The following is a 20,542-nucleotide window of genomic DNA, read 5'->3' on the forward strand; positions in this document are numbered from 1 at the left end:
AGACAATTGAAAGCGCAATGAAAACAGTACAGCAATTAAAATTGGCTATGCTCGAGAGGCATCAAAAGAATTAGAAGAGTGTAGATGTATCGGAGGGTTGTGGGATTGGAAGAGGAGAGGCAAGACCATGGAGGAATATTAAAACAAGGTTGAGAATTTTAAAATCAGGATGTTGCCTAACTGGGAGTTAATATAGGTCGGCAAGCACATTACTTAAATAAAGAACAGGAGGAGAGGTAGAATATTAGTATCAATGGGATTTTCAGAGTGGTAACTTTTAGGAAAGAGCAGCCACCAGGTAATTAGATTTACTAACTCATGAAATAAATTAGTTTGTTTTCATGAATTGAGACACAGTGGACTAGGTGATGTTCTTGCCGCCTAGTCAGAAGGCCATGGATTCAATTTCCACTCAACACTTGGCTGATACTTCAGTGCAATACTGGTAAGAACATAAGAAATAGGAGCATGACATACAGCCCCTGAGCTGCTTTCTCTGCCACTCAATATGATCATGACACATCATCTGCCTCAACTCCACTTTCTTGCCCGATCCCCATATTGCTTGATTCCCTGAGAGACCAAAAATCTATCTCAAGCTTAATATATTCAATAATGGAGCACCCGCAGCCTTCTGGGGTGGACAATTCCAAAGATCCACAACCCTTTGAGTAAAGACATTTCTCCTAATCTCAGTGCTGAATGATCGATCCCTTCTCCTGAGACTGTGCCCCTGTGTTGTAGATTCCCCAACCAGGGGAAACAACGTTTGTGCCTACCCTATCAAGCCCCTTCAGAATCATGAATGTTTCAATGGAATCACCCCATTCTTCTCAACTCAGGAGAACTTATGCCCAATTTACTCAGCCTCTCATCCCAGGAACCAATCTAGTCAATCTTCGTTGTGTTGCCTCCAATGCAGGGATATCCTTCCTTGGATGTGAAGACCAAAACTGCACGCAACTATTCTGGGTCTGGTCTCACCAGGGCCCTGTATAATTGTAGCAAGACTGTTATTCTTGCACTCAAATCCCTTCCAATAATGTGCAACTTGCCTTTTTTTTGTTTAAGGGATGTGGGTGTCGCTGGCTAGGTCAGCATTTATTGCTCATCCCTAATTGCCCTTGAGAAGGTGGTGGTAAACTGCCTTCTTGAACCGCTGCAATCATGTGGTGTAGATACACCTACAGTGCTGTTAGGGAGGGAGTTCCAGGATTTTGGCCCAGTGACAGTGAAGGAGAAGTGACATATTTCCAAGTCAGGATGGTGAGTGGCTTGGAGGGGAACTTCCAGGTGATGGTGTTCCCATGTGTCTGCTACCCTATCCTTCTAGATGGTAGTGGTCATGGGTTTGGAAGAGGTTGCCTAAGGAGCCTTGGTGAGTTCCTACAGTGCATCTTGTGGTGCACACTGCTGCCACTGTGTGTCAATGGTGGCGGGAATGAATGTTTGTGGAAGGGGTGCCAATCAAGCAGGCTGCTTTATCCTGGATGGTGTCAAGTTTCTTGAGGGTTGTGGGAGCTGCATTCATCCAGACAAGTGGAGAGTATTCCATCACACTCTTGACTTGTGCATGTAGATGGTAGACAGGCTTTGGGGCGTCAGGAGGTGAATTACTCGGTGCAAGATTCCTAGCCTCTGACCTGCTCTTGTAGCCACTGTATTTATATGGCTAGTCCAGTTCAGTTTCTAGTCAATGGCAACCCCCAGAATGTTGTTACTGGGGCATTCAGTGATGGCAATGTCATTGAATGTCAAGGGGCCATGGTTAGATTCTCTCTTGTTGGAGATGGCTATTGCCTGGCACTTGTTTGGCATGTATGCTACTTTCCACTTGTCAGCCCAAGCCTGGATACTGTCCAGGTCTTGCTGCATTTGGACATGGACTGCTTCAGTATCAGAGGAGTCGCAAATGGTGCTGAACAATGTGCAATCATCAGTGAACATCCCCATTTCTGACCTTATGATGGAAGGAAAGTCATTGATGAAATGGCTGCCAAACCTGCTTAGGACACTACCCTAAGGAACTCCTGCAATGATGTCCTGGGACTGAGATGATTGTCCTCCAACAACCACAACCATCCTCCTTTGTGCCAGGCATGACTCTAACCAGCGGAGAGTTTTCCCCCTGATTCCCATTGACTCCAGTTTTGCTAGGGCTCCTTAATGCCACAGTCGGTCAAATGTGGCCTTGATGTCAAGGGTAGTCACTCTCCCCTCACCTCTGGTGTTCAGCTCTTTTGTCCATGTTTGAAATAAGGCTGTAATGGAGGTCTGAAGCTGAGTGACCCTGGTGGAACCCTAACTGCACCCAAATTTGCCGCCTTAATTACTTGCTGTACCTGCATGATAACTTTTTGTGTTGCTTGTATGTGTACACCCAATTCTCTTTGAACGTCAGCATTTAAGAACTATTTTAAAAACTTCTGCTTTTCTGTTCTAATGAAATGAATTATCTCACACTTCTCCGCATTATACTTCATCTGCCACGTTGTTGGCCACTCAAAATGTCTGTATCCCTTTGAAGCCTCTTTGTGTCCTCCTCACTGACTGCATACCCATTTAGCTTTGTATCATAAGCGAACTTAAATACATTACTCTCAGCCTCTCCATCTAAGTCATCAATAAAGATTGTAAATAACTGCGGCCCTAGCACCGATCCTTGTGTCACTCCACAAATTACAGCTTGCCAGATTGAAAATACCCCGTTTATCCCTATTCTCCGCTTCCTGTCCATTAACCCATTCTCTATCCATGTGCCCTTATCTTGAACAATGGCTTATTGAATGCTTCTTGGAAATCCAAATATACTACATCTACTGATTCCCCCTTCATCTATCCTACTTGTTCCTTCTTCAGAAAACTCCTAATAAATTTGTCAAACACCATTTCCCTTTCATAAAACCATGTTGACACTTTTTGATCATACTATTATTTTCTAGATGCCAGCATTTTTTCCACAACTGATGTCAGGCTAACTGACCTGCAGTTCCACATTTTCTCTCCCTCCATTCTTGAATGGATGCAATCTTTGAAATGAGATGTTAAACTGAGGCCCTATCTGTCCTTTTGACCAATGTATATCTCTCAATCAAATAACACCAAAAATGATTGTACCTCATTGCTGTCTGTGGGACCTTTCCAAGTGGAAATTGGCTGTTGTTTTTTTCTACGTTATGCCCTTGTACCTGCTAAAATGGAGAAGAGTAAGAAATTATCTCATGGAGATGTTGAAGGTGATCAAAGATGATCGGGCAGATTGAGAGAAACTAAAGTTTCTAATGGTGGGGGAATTCCGGAACAAGTGGGTTGTACCTTAAAATTAGATCTAGGCTGAACTGCAGTATTTTCGGAAAGCACTTATTCACATAGAGAAGGGTAGCGAAAACCTGGAACTTTTCCTTTCTGCTATAGGTGCACACGTACTGTCATCTGTTAAGGGTAGGATACTTTGAAAACTTGAAACTGAGATTTATAGACTTTTTTTAGGCATGGGCATTAATGGTTATGGAGCCAAGGTGGGAAGATAGAGTGATGGTGCAGGTCAACCATGATCTAATTGAATAGTGGAACAGGTTCAAGAAGCTGAATGGGCCACTTCTGTTTCTATTACAACATCGATGACACTTTAAAAGTGCGTTATTGGTTGTAAAGTGCTTTGGGATGTCTTGGATGGTGAAAGACCTTTGATATCTGCTTGCTGAATTCTCGTTTTCTATTAACTGCACTCCCCAACCAAGGTGATCTGTCTTTAGTAAACATTGTCATGTTTCACCTAGTCCTTTTCTTAAAAAAGCAATTTCAGCCTAAGGACATAATGAGAGGTAATTAATCCATTATAATCTTGTCTGATATCCTGGCTCTTTTTAATTCTGAAGGTCTTTATTGCATGGGGATTGGAGTACAAGGTTCAAGAAGTATTGTGACAATTGTACAGGGCTCTGGGATGTGAGGGTTGTCCAATGATGAGAGGCTGAGTAAATTGGTCCTATACGCTCTGGAGTTTAGAAGAATATACAAGATTCAGAGAGACTTTATAAGGTAGACACTGACTGGTTGTTTCCCCTGGCTGAGGAATCGAGAATACAGGGGCAGTCTCTGGATAGGTGGCTGATCATTTAGAACTGAAATGAGGAGAAATTACTTTCAGATTTGTGAGCCTTTGGAATTCTCTACCCTGGAGAGATGTGGATGTTCCATTTTTGAGTAGATTCAAGACTGAGATAGATTTTTGGGGCCTCAGGGAATTGACGGATATGGGGAACGGTGGGAAAGTGGAGTTGAGGTCAAAGATCAGCCAAAATTGCACTGAATGGCGGGGCAGGTTCAATGGGCCATATGGTCTACTCCTGTTCCTATTTCTTATGTTTTATGTCCATTAGTATTCAATGGAACATAAACCAATAAAGACCATCTCATGCTTGAATTTCTGTAATATGTTCACCTTTTAGAAGGTCATGTGAAGGAAGTGCCTATTGTGAGGGCAGTTTATGGATGTTATTTTTTTGCTTGAGTTGTAAAAATACATATGTGGTACGATGTAGAAAATTCCTAATGTTTATAACTGTACTACTGTAGATCCCCACTGGAACAAGATTCAATTTATGGTTTATGAAGCAACCAAGGGTTCCTATAAATTGTCTCAAGATTCCTTTTCTGGAAAATGCTTTTTGTATAGTTCTCTGAAATGGCATATGATGTAGGTTTTTAATGTGTGTGTAAGTCTTTATTTTCAAAGATTTATTTTTCTTGGATCTTCTGACAGGAGACCCAAGTGGTGGTAAATTGTCAATTTCATCTGTGGTCCTATGGCTCACTGTTGGTGAGACTGAGGTTGGAACTTGTTATTGATTCGAGGTTAATATCTACCTTAGAAAAATATTTTAATGGACTTTTAAAGAGCCTCCTTTGGTGAAGTAGCCTGTATTTTTTTTAAAAAAAGTATATTTAACTTGAAATGGAAATCGTGCAGGACCGAGAACAGGGGTTTATGCTTCCAAAATCTATTCTATAATAGCTTCCACGTTTCAATGATTTTTCTTTAGTTCGTGTCGTTCCCCAAATGGGATGGACTATATTGTTTGTTTTCCCTTCTCTTGTATCAAAGAGATGATAGGATTGAATTTTCTTGAGGCCTCTGTTCATTCATTCAAAAAAAAGAGTGCACCTCTTAGGATAATGTGAAAGCTGGAAGTTATCCCATTATTATACTGATATTATGAAGTTGTGGTTTGTGGCTTCCTGAGTATAAACTGAAATTGAGCTTTAACAATTATAGCTGATTTTCTTTTATTAAAGGAGGCAAGTTTCCAGATCTTAGTACTATAATAGATTGCAGTTGCAAGTTATTATCAAATCATCTATAAACACTGAATTAGTATGAACATAATGAGGAGGAATGGTGCTCCGTATAAAGGCATGGAAGCAACATAGTTGCTACAGATTTAAAAAAGAAACAAATGTGGCTAATTAATAGATTGTGTTCAAGTCCAGGAGATCTTGAACCAACGAACTTCAGATTCAAAAAGAAGAAACTACTATCAGTAACCAAAAGCTGATACACCTTGTAATTTTAATTTTGACTGATAGCAAAATGTACAGTGTGCATTTCAGCCAGAATTACTAATCTCTGCTTTCTATTGACTTGTTTTGATGGCAGGTGGAATGGATACAGCAACAGGTGGTAAAAAGACGGACAAAGAGAGATTTTAAAGCTGGTGCTTCCCAGTATCCTTACTTCAATGATCCCAAATGGTCAAGCATGTGGTACATAGTAAGTGTGAAAAATTGCATTAATATTCTATTTGTATCTTGTTTTATTTAATTCTTCACACCCCTAACCCCCTCCGCAATTCTTTCTCCTTTTCACTGCTCCGTAGTGACTTCCAAAAACACAGTTTCAGTGGCTTTGTTATAAGCACAAATGTTTGTATTTTTTGTTTGGAGCCCAAAATTGCACACAGTACCCCAACTATGGTCTTAAAAAAGCTTTTATTTAAATTCACCATCACATCTTGACTTGTTTATTCTATTGCCTCTGCCATAAAACCCAGTATCCCATTAGTTAATTTTTTGGCCCTGTACTATTTTTAATACATTGTGAATCTTAATCCCCCCCACTTCCCAAAATCCCTCTGCTCTTCCATATCACTCAAGTTTACCCCGTTCTAATTGGTTTTTATCAGAATATACCACCTCACATTTACTGATATTGAATTTCCATCTGTCACTTTCATGCCCTTGCCAATATCCCCTTGCAGCTTGTTTTTGTCCTCCAAATTACTTACTATACTTCTTATTGGAGATATTAATAAATCAAGTGAATGGGCAGAACAGCATTAAATGGATTTCAATGTAGGAAAATGTGAGGCCATCCATTTAGGATCTGTAAAGGATAGGACAGGATCCAAGGCCTAGCCATCTTCAGCTGCTTTATCAACGACTTTCCTTCCATCATAAGGTCAAAAGTGAGGATGTTCGCTGATGATTGCACAATGTTCAGCACCTGTTGTGGCCCCTCATATGCTGAAGCAGTCCATGTACAAATGCAGCAAGACCTGGACAATATCCAGGCCTGGGCTGACAAGTGACAAGTAACATTTGCGCCACAGAAGTGCCAGGCAATGACCATCTCCAACAAGAGAGAATCTAACCATTGCCCCTTGACATTCAATGGCATTACCATCACTGAATCCCTCACTATCAACATCCTGGGGGGTTACCATTGACCAGAAACTGAACTGGACTAGCTCTATAAATGCTGTGGCTACAAGAACAGGCCAGATGCCAGGAATCCTGTGGCGAGTAACTCACCTGACCCCCCAAAGCCTGTCCACCATCTACAAGGCACAATTCAGGAGTGTGAAGGAATACTCTCCACTTGTCTGGATGAGTGCAGCTCCAACAACACTCAAGAAGCTTGACATCATCCAGGACAAAGCAGCCTGCTTGATTGGCACCCCATCCACAAACATTCAGTCCTTCTACCACTGACACACAGTGGCAGCAGTGTGTACCATCTACAAAATGCACTGCAGAAACTCACCAAGGCACCTTCCAAACCCACGATCACTAACACCTAGAAGGACAAGGACAGCAGACACGTGGGAACAGCACCACCTGGAAGTTCACCTCCAAGCCATTCACCACGCTGGCTTGGAAATATATCGGCGTTCCTTCACTGTCGCTGGGTCAAAATCCTGGAGTTCCCTTCCTAACAGCACTGTGTGAGTACCGACACCACGTGGACTGTAGCAGTTGCAGAAAGCAGCTCACCACCTCTTTCACGAGGGCAATTGGGGATGGGCAATAAATGCTGGCCTGGCCAGTGACACCTACATCCCATGAATGAATTAAAAAAAAACACACTAAATGGTGAAAAGCTAGAAACAGTGGGGTTCCTTGGGTGTCAGGCACATAGGTCATTAAAATGTCGTGAACAGGTACAGAAAATAATCAAAAAGGCCAATGGAATGCTGGACTTTATATCTAGAGGACTTGAATACAAGGGGCTAGAAATCATGCTTCAGCTATACAAAGCCCGAGACCACGTGTGGCGCATTGTGTGTAGTCCTGGACACCATATCTTAGGAAGAGCGTATTGGCTTTGGAGGGAGTGCAGTGTGGATTTACTAGAATGGCACCTGGATTCAAAAGGTTAAATTACAAGGAGAGATTAAACAAACTCATGTATTCCATTAAATTTAGAAGATTAAGGGTGATTTGTTTGATGTTCACAAAATGTTAAGGGGAACTGATAGGGAGGAACTTTTTCTGCTGGTTAGGGAGTCTAGGACTAAGGGCCATAAGCCTAAAAATTAGAGCCAGACCTTTTACAAGTGAAATTAGAAAGCAATTCTTCATATAAAGGGTAGTAGAAGTTTGGAACTCCATTCCACATATGGCAATTGATGCTAATCAATTGTTGAATCTATCAATCTCCATTTTAATTTTTTTGAACTATAGGCATTACGGGATATGTGGCAAAGGATATGGAGTTAGGTTGTAGGTGCGTGCCAATCTCTTCGAATTGCAAAAAATGCAGACTATCTCTGAATTAGAAGTATTCTCTGTATAAATGATATATTCTTGCTGATGGTAGAAGGGTAAGATGCTGTATAAAAAGGATAGCTATACATATATAGCAGGATTTCAATTCAGAAGTCGAGTGAACTGACTAATGGAGCTAATATTAAATAAAAGTGACATCTGTTCATATTGTGCAGACTGGAATTGACACTGATCGCTATTGAGAAGTTTTAAAGATCATTCATGGGATGTGGGCATTGCTGGCTAGGCCATCATTTATTGTCCATTCTTAATTGCCTTTGAGAAGGTGATGCTGAGCTGTCTTGAACCGCTGCAGTCCATTTGATGTAGGTACTCACACAACGCTTTTTGAAAGGGAGTTCTGGGATTTTGACCCTATGGTAGTGAAGGAACGGCGATATAATTCCAGGTCAGGATGGTGTGTGGCTTGGAGGGGAACTTGCAGTGGTGGTGTTCCCATGCATCTGCTGCCCCTGTCCTTTGAGCTGGTAGAGGTTGCGGGTTTGGAAGCTGCTGCCGGAGGAGCCTTGGTGAGTTGCTGCAGTGCATCTTGTAGATGATGCACACTGTTGCCACTGTGCGTCAGTGGTGAAGGGAGCCAATGTTCAAGGTCATGCATGGGGTGCCAATCAAGCGGGCTGCTTTGCCCTTGATGGTGATGATTTTCCTAACTGTTGCTGGAGCTGCATTCACCCAAGCAGCGGAGAGTTTTCCATCACACTCCTGAATTGTGCCTTGTAGATGGCAGACTTTACTTTATTCTTCTCATTAACAGTGTTCTTTTGCTGAATTCAAAGTTTGGTTTGTGTATTTGACAGTAACTTTTTGTTTCTCCACCCATTAGCATTGCAATGATGATACTCACCACTGTCAGTCAGATATGAACATAGTAGGTGCCTGGCGGAGAGGCTACACTGGTCGAAATGTAGTGGTAACCATTCTGGATGATGGCATTGAGAGAAACCACCCTGATTTGCAGCAGAATTATGTATGTGTTTTTTTTTGGCTGACCCTTCTAACAAGTACCTCATTCACTTGCCTTTAAAAGTGTGCTAACAATAATTATTTGGAGTTATGACATTAAAGGAACTAAAATAATTAAATAATTTCTCCCTTGTAGAGTTTGGACCCATATTATTTGTGCAAGTGGAATTTGAGCTCACACACCCATTACACTTGGGTGCATGCTTCTGATGATTGTGGAACCAGGTTCTATTTAGTTGATCAATAAAGGATAATCATGGCAATTGTAATTATTTCTTCTTCTTATCCCAGTAATCTATTTGCAATTTTAAAACTTGCAATTTCATTAGATTTGTGTTTTTTTAGAATTGTTTTTGAATATATTTAGTAATCTAGAATTAGCACAATGCAAATAGTCCCTGATGTAGTAGTATGCATAAACCAAATCGCACCCCGAACAAGACAGGATAAGTTTCCAGTCATAGAGATTCCACATCAGCAAGAACATTTTGAGGCTCAAATGTAGAATCTCTCTCTAATGCTGGAACTATTTTTCTCATTGCTTTCTTTCTTGTGAAAATACATTTGCTGTTTCAAGCTCTCTCCCCTCCCTCCCTCCCTCTCATATCCAGTAATAGTATTATTCACTATTAATAAAGACGGGAAATTGCAAGTTTCATTATTCACATATATGTGAATTTGTTGCAAAGGGATTTCTTTGGATTTATGTTAATTTGAATCTTTCAATATCCAGTACCACCTTTGGCCTCCAGTAAGTTTTGCATACTTGTAGCCAATAAAAGATTGTATTTATGCAACATCTTATCAGCCTAAGTGTTTTGCAACCAATGGATTGTTCTTGAAATGCAGCCAGTGTGATGTAAGCAAACATGATAGTCAAATTGCATATAGCTATGTTCCACTAACAGCAAATGAGATGGATGATCAGACTGTCTGTTTTTGGTGAAGGATTATGGGTTAGGACATGGGGAGACCTCTGCAGAGAGTACCTTGGGATCATATCTGCCTGGTTTAATGTCTCATCTGACAATGAAGCTCCCTTTTGGCACTTAATTAAAATGTGAAGTCAACTAGAACTAATTTTTTTTAAAAAGCAGCTGAAATTTCTCTTTGGCCTAAGGTCCAGCCTTGCTTGTAGAATAGTGAAATTGTACAGATGGGGATGGAGTTTGTCATTCTATGATGGGCAATTTGGAGCTAGAGTAGCTTTGGAATCTCTGTTTCCATGTTCTGTTGTTACCCAGTCAATCTGTCTTCCTCTGTCTTTAGGCCAATGAAATCACTAAACAACATTAGAACGTGGTTAAATAAGCATCACACCTTTACCTGATTAACCTTGAGATTCCTTCAAGTGGCTTGAAAATTTGTTTCTGATGAAAGAACTCACTTAAGATTCCAAAACACATCTTTTATCAAACCATTTCGAAAAGGCTGGTGATTCTTGTTGCATTTATATTGAATTTATAGAAATATATAGATATTACCACACAAATACAGGCCGTTCCATCCAAGCACTCCATGTCAGCATTTACCCAAGCAAATAGTTCTAATTTCATTTACTCACCCTGTACCCATACCCCTTCAATATCTCTTCCTTCATCTAACTATCCAATCTAATCTTTCTCAACCACTAACTCTAGATGTGAATTTCACAGGCCCTCAACTCTCTACATAATGTTTCTCCTAACATTTGGAAATAACTAATATTTAATCTTGTATCTGTGGCCAGTGTTCTTGACCCCACAACTATTAGAAATGTCACATTTTATCTACCCTGTCCCATTATTTCATTGCAATTTTTTATTATATGACCCCATAATCTGTATTGTTCTTGTGGGGGGAAAAAAAGGTGCATCTTTATTTAAGTCTGACTTCATGGGCAGAATATTATGCTTGGCGTGCGGGCGCGCACCCGACACGCCTGAGCGTAAAATGACATGCGATGATGTCGGGCGTGCGCCCCGACATCATCGCGCAGTCTCGTGATATTTCATTCGGTGGGCATGCGCTGGAGTCGGCTGCACGCCCACCGATAATTAAAAGGCCTATTAAGGCCATTAACTATGTAACTAAATTCAAATTTACACTGCCTGTCCAACCTAACAGTTGGCGGGCAGGCGAAAAGGCCAAGTGGCCTCTACATTTTTTAGGAAACCTCATCCACGAGCAGGGTGAAGTTTCCTAAATCAAATCAACAGCCACATAAGGGGACATGTTTTATTAAATTTTTATTCCCTTCATTTTTTTTGACACAGCGCTTCAATCTCTCTGAGGCAGTACCGTGCCTCAGAGAGATTGAAGCGCTCTTTCTTGCACATGCGTGAACTGTGCACTAGGCCCACGCACACTCCTCCCCTCGCCCGCACAGGCAGTGCTGAGCAGTGCCGCTCGCAATCCATGCAGGGCAGGCCTTAATTGGCCCGCCCACGTGAAATCGCAGTGTGGAGCGGATCGCGGGTGATTGTTGGCTTCCCGACCACTCCCACCTGCCAAGGGCAAATTCCTGCCCTAGATATGTATTTCCCCTTGCAGGCAACATTCTTGTGGAACAGTGTTGTAAGCTCTCTAAAGCTTCAAAATGCTGCCTGTACTGTGGATACCGCAACAATACTTTAACTGAGATTTTAATGTTGTGTATATAGGCTTATCTTTGTATCTTGTTTATATATTCTTTACTTGAAATAAAATCTAGAATTCTATTAGTTGTTTTAGCACAGCCTTATCACCTGAGCTGATTCCTCTAATGTTCTGTGAACCTGTTCCCCAAACTGTAGCTTCTTCAGTTGAGATCGTTGCTATTATTATTTCTACCAAAATGCACCATCTTTCACTTACCTGACACTGAATTGATCTGTCACTTTTAGCCTTATCCCTTCGTAATTCCCTTTGTTCAAAGAATGAACTATGTCTCCTATTTTCTCCCTCCTGACTAATTTTTTTGAGCCAGCATGCTGCCCTCTCCCCAGCTCCATACCCTTTGATCTTCTCTCGTAATCTCCCCATTGTTACCTTGTCAAAGGCTTTTATAAACTGAATATACCCTAAATCATTGCATTTTCCCTCATCTTTACCACGTCTGTTACCTTGAAGATTTCCATGATGCTTGTTAAGATTGATTTATGTTGGTTGAAACCTATGCTGGCTGCTTCAACTTTTTTTTCATCTATATGCATGTTAATTTCGTCTTTAATTAATGAGTCTTACTAAAATTTTTCCTATTTCAGATGTTAAATTATCTGGCTCACAGTTGAGCAGATTAGCTGTCCTCTTTTTTAAAAATGAGCATTGCATCAGCTACTTTCCAGTTGTCTGGCATGCATCTAGGCTCAACAGAGCCCTAAAATATTTCCAGGCCCACTTCAGTTTGGTCCCACAATACCTTCAGGGTCCTACCATGTATCCCATCACACTGATCGAAAGTAATATGTAATTCTGTGACAACGAACTAAATGGGAATATGCTGGAAATAGGCAGCAGACCAGTCAGTACATAGAAAGGAAGAAGATAAGTTAAGACATTTTGGGCATGTAAACTTAATCAAGACTGCTCTGATGAAGGTTGCATACCTGAAACATTATAATCTGTCTTTTTTTCCTGAGTAAATGCTGGCTATCGCAACATTTTTCTGCTCTTATTTCATGTTTCCAGCATTTGCTGCTTTTCATTTTTCTATCTGTAATGATGCTGACTGCCAAGAAGTGTTGGCTGAAACTGTTGGACTAGCTTTAGCATTTTCAGTAATCTTGAATATAATTCTGTCCAAGAAACGGTGTGCATAGTCCAAAATCTGGTTTGTTATTTTCTCATGGGGTGGGGGAGGGTGATATTGACACACATTTCCCATCAGCTCTTGTATGGCTAAGTTGAATCATTTATGTATGGAAAACCTTTTAAGAATACATGAATTTTACAGTGACTTTATTTATTAATGTGGCTGTGTGATTTTTCTCTTTTTCCCCTCTTGCTGTAGGATCAAAAGGCTAGCTTTGATGTCAATGGAAATGACTGGGATCCCATGCCTCGCTATGATGCCAGCAATGAGAACAAGTAAGGGAAATGTCTATTTCTGTTTCGGCACCAGTCTTCCACTAACATTTTGCGATAAAATTGGCTTGATGCTGAACTTTCTTTCTCCATTTAGCATTGCTTTCCTCCCTTAATATTGAAAAAAAATGTGGAACTTAGAGCTCATTTGTTCAATATCACATGCGCTACGCCGGTCACACTTTGAACATGAAGTCTCATAGCAAATAAGTTTAAACTATTTAGAGGTCTTCACAGAGTTGCACAAATAAGAATACATAAATAAATTATAATGGGTAATGTTCCAACTTCATGCTTCTAGGTTCATGCCTCACTTGCCAGATGCATCTATTAGAGGCTCAGAAATAATTTATTTAGTTGGAAAATTGTACAAAGTACGTGCCCAAATTTCTGACATGCAATTCTGGCCAATGAGTCTGCCTGCCTCGTGTGTTGTTGGAACATTACCCTTATGCAAATAAATATAGACACAAATGCTTCACTGATCAGGTAATGCTGCACTTTAATAATTTTATTTATTTCATGTAGCTTCTTCATGTATGTTCAAGAAATGTTAAGGGTCATGAAGTCTCCACTGCTGAACTTGAGTGTTCATTAGCAACTAATAAGTGACAATTCACTGTAGAACAGTTCCACATCCCAACAGTTTCTCTCTTAAGAGACCTTTTATTTTCACTGTTTGTATTTCAGGGAACCTGATGTCTGAAAAGTAGCTCCTGGTGTTTATGCAGATAAATCTAGTCTGGCAGCAGACTTGTAGACCCAGGTAGCATGGGGCTTACTGGCCTGTGGAAATTAGATTTAGCAACACATATGCCGGAAGCTGATAAATTGATACTGGGTTCCTGAAATTTCAATTCCAAGAAGACAGGTGATGTTAAAAGCGGTTTAGTTTTTGTTGACTTTCCGAAGTAAAATTGTGCACTCGGAGTGCTTGCTTAATTTTAAATATTATCCCTGTAATACATTTTTATAGGTAGGAATAAATAGATCTCACACACCCAGTTTTAATTCTGAGAGATATGGAGAGGGTGGTGAAAAACAACTTTGGCATCTTTATGCAGTAAACTTTTTTAAAAATTTAATCTTTTGGACTTGAAGCACATGGCAACCTGGAATCCTTCAAAAGTCCAACACAGCCTGTACAAGAAACCATGGGCAGGAATTTTTGGATGGTGGAGCTTCCTGTCTTGCCACCCACCAATCGCAGCAACCCTGCAGCCATTTAATGCTCCAAGGAGAGGTGAGGCTGAGGGGGATGGGGGTATTGATGGAGACGCCTGGGGGTGGGGGGAAGGGAGCACCAATGGAGGCTAGGGGCCAGACCTTGGGGGTGTGGGAGTGCCCGATATTGAAAGGGGGCCTTTGAGGGAGGCGACCCGAGCTTCCTGCCTGAGGCCTCAGCAGGGTGACCTGCTGGGCTTCCTTCCTGCCCCTGAACTCCTCCTGCCAGCCTCAAAGTTGAGGCTGGGTGGAAAGTGGGTCTTTAGTGACCATTAATTGGTCTATTAAAGGCCTCAATTTGAGCAACAGTGGGCCAGGCGTCCTCTGTCCACCCCAACCCCAGTAAAATTATGGACAGGTTGAGGGAGTGGGCGGGAAGGCCACCCAGGGAATTTTACTGGCTCCGCTGCCTGCAAACCCGCCAGTGGCGTACTGTAAAATTCTGTCCCATGTTAACATTATGTGAATGAATGCAGAGGAATTTGAACTTTGAGTACTTAGCCTAATATAATGTTTTTTTCCATAACCATGCAACTTTGTTTACAGTTGTTTATCTTGGGTAGAGGCCAGTAATTGGATAGCGTACTGTTACAAACTACTATGTACTGTTGTGGAAATGAAAAATTACTGGTAGTGATGTCGGTGCTGATGTGAGTGTTCTTAAAAATTCTTGCCCTCATCTTGCACAAAGCTCGGTGTGTTCAGCCTGCTAGAGCAGCAGCAGAGTTGCTGGGTATTTTAGCAGCTGTATAGCTGTTGAGGCTGTGAGCTGGCAGTTTAGTATTGGACAATTCTCTAAGTCTTCCACCGCTGGCCTGGTTCTTCAGTTAAGGATCTTTTAATTTAACTTAACTTAAGTTATTTACAAAGTAGTACTGAGTGGATATCTTATATACTGGGAAAAGAGGAGCCATCATAATTTACTTGCGTTAAATTCTGAAAATTTTACTATAGCAAAAAGCCTGTTTATTCATATTTTACTCACTCCCAACACTTAAAAAAATATATATTTGAAAGGGACTACCCACCATCCCACATCCTCTTCTAGAATGAGAGGAAGCAAAGGACTTTGGTAATACAGTACTTTCTTGTGAATCAAGTAGTTACCAGTACCAACAGATCCAACCAAATTTGGAAGTTTCAGTCAAATACTGTATGCACAATAGGTATGGATGCATAAAGTCCTTAGGTGTTACCTTCCCAGAATGCCAATTCTTATGTCTTCCCATTACAACATTTAATCAGAACCCTTTAAGATTCAATTCTGTGAGTATTGTTTACTGTACTTGTAAACCCACCCCCACTGCACCCCACTCCTAATTTTTAAAGTTTTGGGAGATGCAAATTATGGAAGAAAAAACAAACATCAGCGGAAAATGAGAAATCTGATAGTATTTGTTGTATAAATATCACTTTGGTATTTTTGCCTGTTTAAATCAAGAGATAATCACCACAGATTTGTGCTTTGGAAAGGGGGAGGAATAAAATGGCAAATTAAAAATGTCCATAAAGGCCCCCAATTGGACACTGTTCAGAAAAAAATCAAGGTGGGACTCATGCAACTGAAGTGAAAAACATACTGGCTGGAATTTGTAGCAGAATTTTGTTTGTTTGACCACACTAAGCTCCACTCACGCCAATCAAACTCAGGGGCACAGAGAATGTATGCACACTAGCAAAGTAATAATAGTAAAACCGTAAGTTTGGCCTGCTTATCATCTTGGTGTAGTCGAGTCGTACTTGGCGTATAGTGTTGACTGGCTCATCTGTTGTAACAAGCAAGAAATTACGTGGTTTTCCACATTCTTGTCTCAAGCCCCAGTCCAGTATGAAAGTCCAGGTGTAAGCTTCAGTTGGGGTTAAAATATGTCATAGGGAAAGTAGCTTTCGAGTGTGGATGTGATTTCCTCAGTGCAAATAACTATGTTGCACTTGAATGCAATACTAAAAAGTCATAATTAAGAGAAGGATTTGAAATCAAGTAGTCCTTCACTGTAATCCACAAATAGGAAAGATAATTCACAAATAGGAAAGATAATCTCAGTCAGCAATAGTGCTGACTGAGATTAGTTAGTCATATCATTTGGAAAGTAACATTGATCAGACAGCTCATTAGTAATTAAGTTAGTCAGCATTTGGAAGAAAGTAATCAGGTAGATGGAATCCCAATTTTTAAACTGAAAGCATATCGGTGTTATTTTTGTGGGGTGGGGTGGGGTTGCAGGGAGAGACCTATAAATGTCAACAGTTTAACCTTTGGTGAACCAAATTATGAGTATCCTCACCAACCTTTGATTAAAAACAGAATGCTGGAAATATTCAGCAAGTCAAGCAGTGTCTGTGGAGGGAGAACTCAGAATTAACGTTTCAAGTTGATGATGTCTCGTCTGAATACACGGTATTATATTCTGTTAACAGCTGTTTTGTCCTGAATAGGACAATTTTCCAGTAGAAGTTCTTACCCATCACTGATACACTGACGTAACTGTCTGGTGTTGGGTAATTATTTTTTCCTTCTTGGTAAGCAAAATAGAAGGGGCTTTGAATAACAAGAACAAGTAAAGTAAAAAAAATACCTTTAGTTAAAAATATTAAGAGCACTACTTTCCAGCTGCCTTTAGGGCAGATTTGATGGGCTATGGTCGTACTTGATCTGAAACAATTGGGCAAGCTGATCAAAGAGCAGCCAGGATCTCTATCAGCAAGAGAAATTCATTGACTATTAAATCTTCTTTTTGATATCAGTTGTAATATACTTTGTTTCTGTTCTTTCACAAATTGGCCTACAGCTCCCCATCCAGCATGTGTGGGTATCTGCTTCTGTGTTTTATTCTTTCATTACCACATTTGCTGTGTTACTCTGCCAAGGTAACATCTTGATCTACAGGGGATTCAAGCCAAAGCAGTCTTGACAGCACAAGCTAAAAATTAGATCAAATAACTGCGAAAGGTTTCATTAGAACAGCATAATAATAATAAAAAAAATACAAGGACAGTGAGAATGCCAGTCAGGAACATATCCATTGCTGACATATTTGAATATTCAGATTGACATCCATCTTGAACCTAAAGTACATGGCCCAGTTTCTTTGTCATCTAATTGAGAGAATTCCTCCTCGTGCCACCACTGCTGCCCACACCCCTGAACTCCTCCATGCAAAAACTTACAGGATGGAGTTATGGAAATAATATGGTGGTTGGTTGCCCCACAAGTGTCAGTCATGATGGGAAAAATGAAGTTATTCTGCTGTTCCTTGGGGAGAATTTTTGGCTCGGCGAGCGGGGATGGGGCCTGCTCACTGAGGCGTAAAATGACGCAGGGTGATGTTGGACGTGCGTCATTTAGATTTTCAGTTTGTCGAACGGTCAAGGGCCTGTTAAGGCCATTAATTAACTAATTAATCCTATAGAGAAAGCTGCCTGTACAACCATAAGGTTGGCGGGCAGGGGAACAGCCCAGGTGGCCTTTGCATTTTTCATGGAACCTCATCCGCAGGCGAGATGAGGTTTCATGAAGGGTTTATAAATTAAATAAATTTTTCCATTAAAGTTCATTGACATGTCCCAGCTCATGTGACACTGTCACATGAGGGGACATGTCTTAAATTTTTTTTTCTTTATTAAAATTTTTAAAACTTAAAACTTATCTCCCTGAGGCATGCACGAAAGAGCGCACTCACCCTCCCCCCACCCCGACCGCACAGGGAGCGCTCAGTGCTTCAGGGTGCGCGTCATGCTGGGTGGGCCTTAATTGGCCCGCCCACGTAAAATGGTGGCGCGGACCTGATCAGTAGCGCCGATCGGGCCCGCCCCCACCCCCACACAACTACCCTGACGGAGGGGGGAAATTCTCTCCTTTAAGTAAATCAACCCTATTCAAGAATTCAGTGAAGTGACCCAGCTAATCCAGGTTTGTAATTTGATTTAGAACTGATCCCTATTACCTACTACTCTTTAGTTAACCATGATTTGAGCTCCATAAAGATTCCATTTGCTTATGTATTTTAGCATAACATTAAAAATTTTAAATGTGAATGTTGAAGGGAATCTTCATGGGAAGTGACCTTTTGATTTCTTCACTTATTTTACTATAGAAAGAAGGCTGTATCAATGAAGCCTGAAATGTAGGTTAATTAGTTTGGGCCTCATGTGCTCATCTGGTGGGAGAGTTGACTGACACATTTAAAGGTTAATTGGTTCTCTCTAGTTCTTAATTTTACTTCTATCACACTATATTCTTGACTGTATACTTGATCTTTAACAATGGTGTTACTTTTCAGATGATGGCCATTCATTTAATTTGCAAGTTGCCATCGCTGACAACTTAAAGGATAAATTAACACACATGCTGTTTATTGTTTTGCCTCTCGTGCTGGTTCACAATGTTTAAGATGCTCCTTCTAACAGATGGTTGACCCACATAGTGCAAATAACATGGTATATTTTTTGAGCTATTTGCTTAACGTACAGAGGTTGTAACCTCTTATTTTGGATTTCATGCCATCAATGTTTTACTGTATTTGTATGAAAATTTAAAGTTCTATTGATTTTTTTTCAGTGTTGTAAACAATTGGTCAAATTCACACTAGAGAGATAATCAGTCTCCAAGGTGGAGTTTGCAAGCAGCAGTTGAGCTGCTCTATGTGAAGTAGTTTCAACCATACTGAGTCAAAACCAGCTGAATGTTGAAGCTCAAAGTTCTTGGGTGTGATTTTCTGGTCCTGCCAGTGATGAGTATTGTCACGGGCAAGACCAGAAAATCCTGGCCACTGTTTCTGGCCCTTGCCATAAATTTTTGCCGTGCAATTGATGCTGTCCACCTCGCTGACCATTCATGAAGACGGGACAAAATCATATATATAACTTTCCCATTTAAAAAAATTAATTCATGGGATGTGGTGCAATTGGCAAGGCCAACATTTATTGCCCATCCCTATTTTCCCTTGGGAAGGTGGTGCTGAGACACTGTGCACCAGAAGTGCTGTTAGGTAGGGAGTTCCAGGATTTTGACCTAGTGCTGATGATGGAATGGCAATATATTTCCAAGCCAGGATGCTGGGTGAGTTTAAGGGGAAGTTGTAGGTTGTGGTGTTCCCATGTGCTTGCTCTCCTCCGTCTAGATACAGAGGCTGTGGGTTTTGAAGGTGCTGTCAAAGAAACCTTGGTCAGTTGCTATAGTATATGTTGTAGATGGTATACAATATAGCCACAGTGTGCTGGTGTTGGAGGGAGTGAATGTTTAAGGTGGTGGATGGGCTGCTTTGTCCTGAATGGTGTCAAGCTTCATGAGTGTTGTTGTACTCACTCAGGCAAGTGGAGAGTATTCAATCACACTCCTGACTTGTGCATTATAGATGATGGACAGGCTTTGGGAAATTGGGAGGTGAGTCACTCACTGCAGAATGCCCAGTCTCTGACCTGCTCTTGCAGCCAGAGTATTTATGCATCTGGTCCAGCTATGTTTCTAGTCAATGGTGGATCTCTTCCCCCCGCCCCCCCCAACCCTAGTAATGCTGATGGTGGAGAATTCTCAGATTTGTAAATGCCTTTAAATGTCAAGGGGAGATGTCAGATTTCTCTTGTTGGAACTGATCTTTTGTCTGGAACTTGTATGATGCAAATGTTAGTTGCAGTTTAGACTCCAAGCCTGTCCAGGTCTTGCTGCATGCCGCGGGCATGAACTGCTTCATTTTCTGACGGGTTGTGAATAGAGTTGGACATCTGCAATAATCAGTGAGCATCTCCACTCCTGACCTTATGATGGATTTATTTAATTAACTGAATGTTAAATTCACCAGCTTCTGGGATCGGATTTAAATTTATACATCTGGACCATTAGCCCAATCCTCTGGTTTACTAATCCAGTAACATAACCACTATGTTACCGTACCCTTTGCTAAACTTCAGGCCATGCATCCTCGTTATCAACCTAGAGTGCTTATTTCCAGCCCTACAATAATCTTTGCTTCCCCTCCTGCTCCTATCTAGATTTTTTTTTATCATTTCTTTATTCTTACTCCATGTTCACCTTGCTAGCCACTCATTATTTATTCTCCATGAATTCCAACTGATCCAAAGTGCAGCTACTCGCAACATATTCTATATTAAGGGCAGAATCTTCCAGTTGGTGTACGGGGGCGGGCCCGACACACTGATGTGTAAAATGACGCGCGATGATGTCGGGCGTGCGTCCTGACGTCAACGTGTGCCATCGCGATATTTCGTTCGGTGGGCGCACGCC

The 20,542-nt window shown here is 41.0% G+C and overlaps 1 protein-coding gene across 2 annotated transcripts in view; it reads left to right on the top strand.

Moving 5' to 3' along the window:
- Window positions 1–20,542, top strand: part of pcsk5b (proprotein convertase subtilisin/kexin type 5b) — a 459,575-nt gene that overhangs the window by 51,692 nt on the left and 387,341 nt on the right. For both annotated transcript variants that reach the window (XM_078567301.1, XM_078567291.1), the window contains exons 3-5: window positions 5,660–5,773; window positions 8,894–9,037; window positions 13,004–13,080. In XM_078567301.1, the coding sequence (XP_078423427.1) occupies window positions 5,660–5,773; window positions 8,894–9,037; window positions 13,004–13,080 (335 nt within the window). The remainder of the gene's footprint in view (window positions 1–5,659; window positions 5,774–8,893; window positions 9,038–13,003; window positions 13,081–20,542) is intronic.

The sequence above is a fragment of the Cetorhinus maximus genome, chromosome 2 (genome assembly GCF_964194155.1).
Source record: "Cetorhinus maximus chromosome 2, sCetMax3.hap1.1, whole genome shotgun sequence".
NCBI classification, from domain to species: domain Eukaryota; kingdom Metazoa; phylum Chordata; class Chondrichthyes; order Lamniformes; family Cetorhinidae; genus Cetorhinus; species Cetorhinus maximus.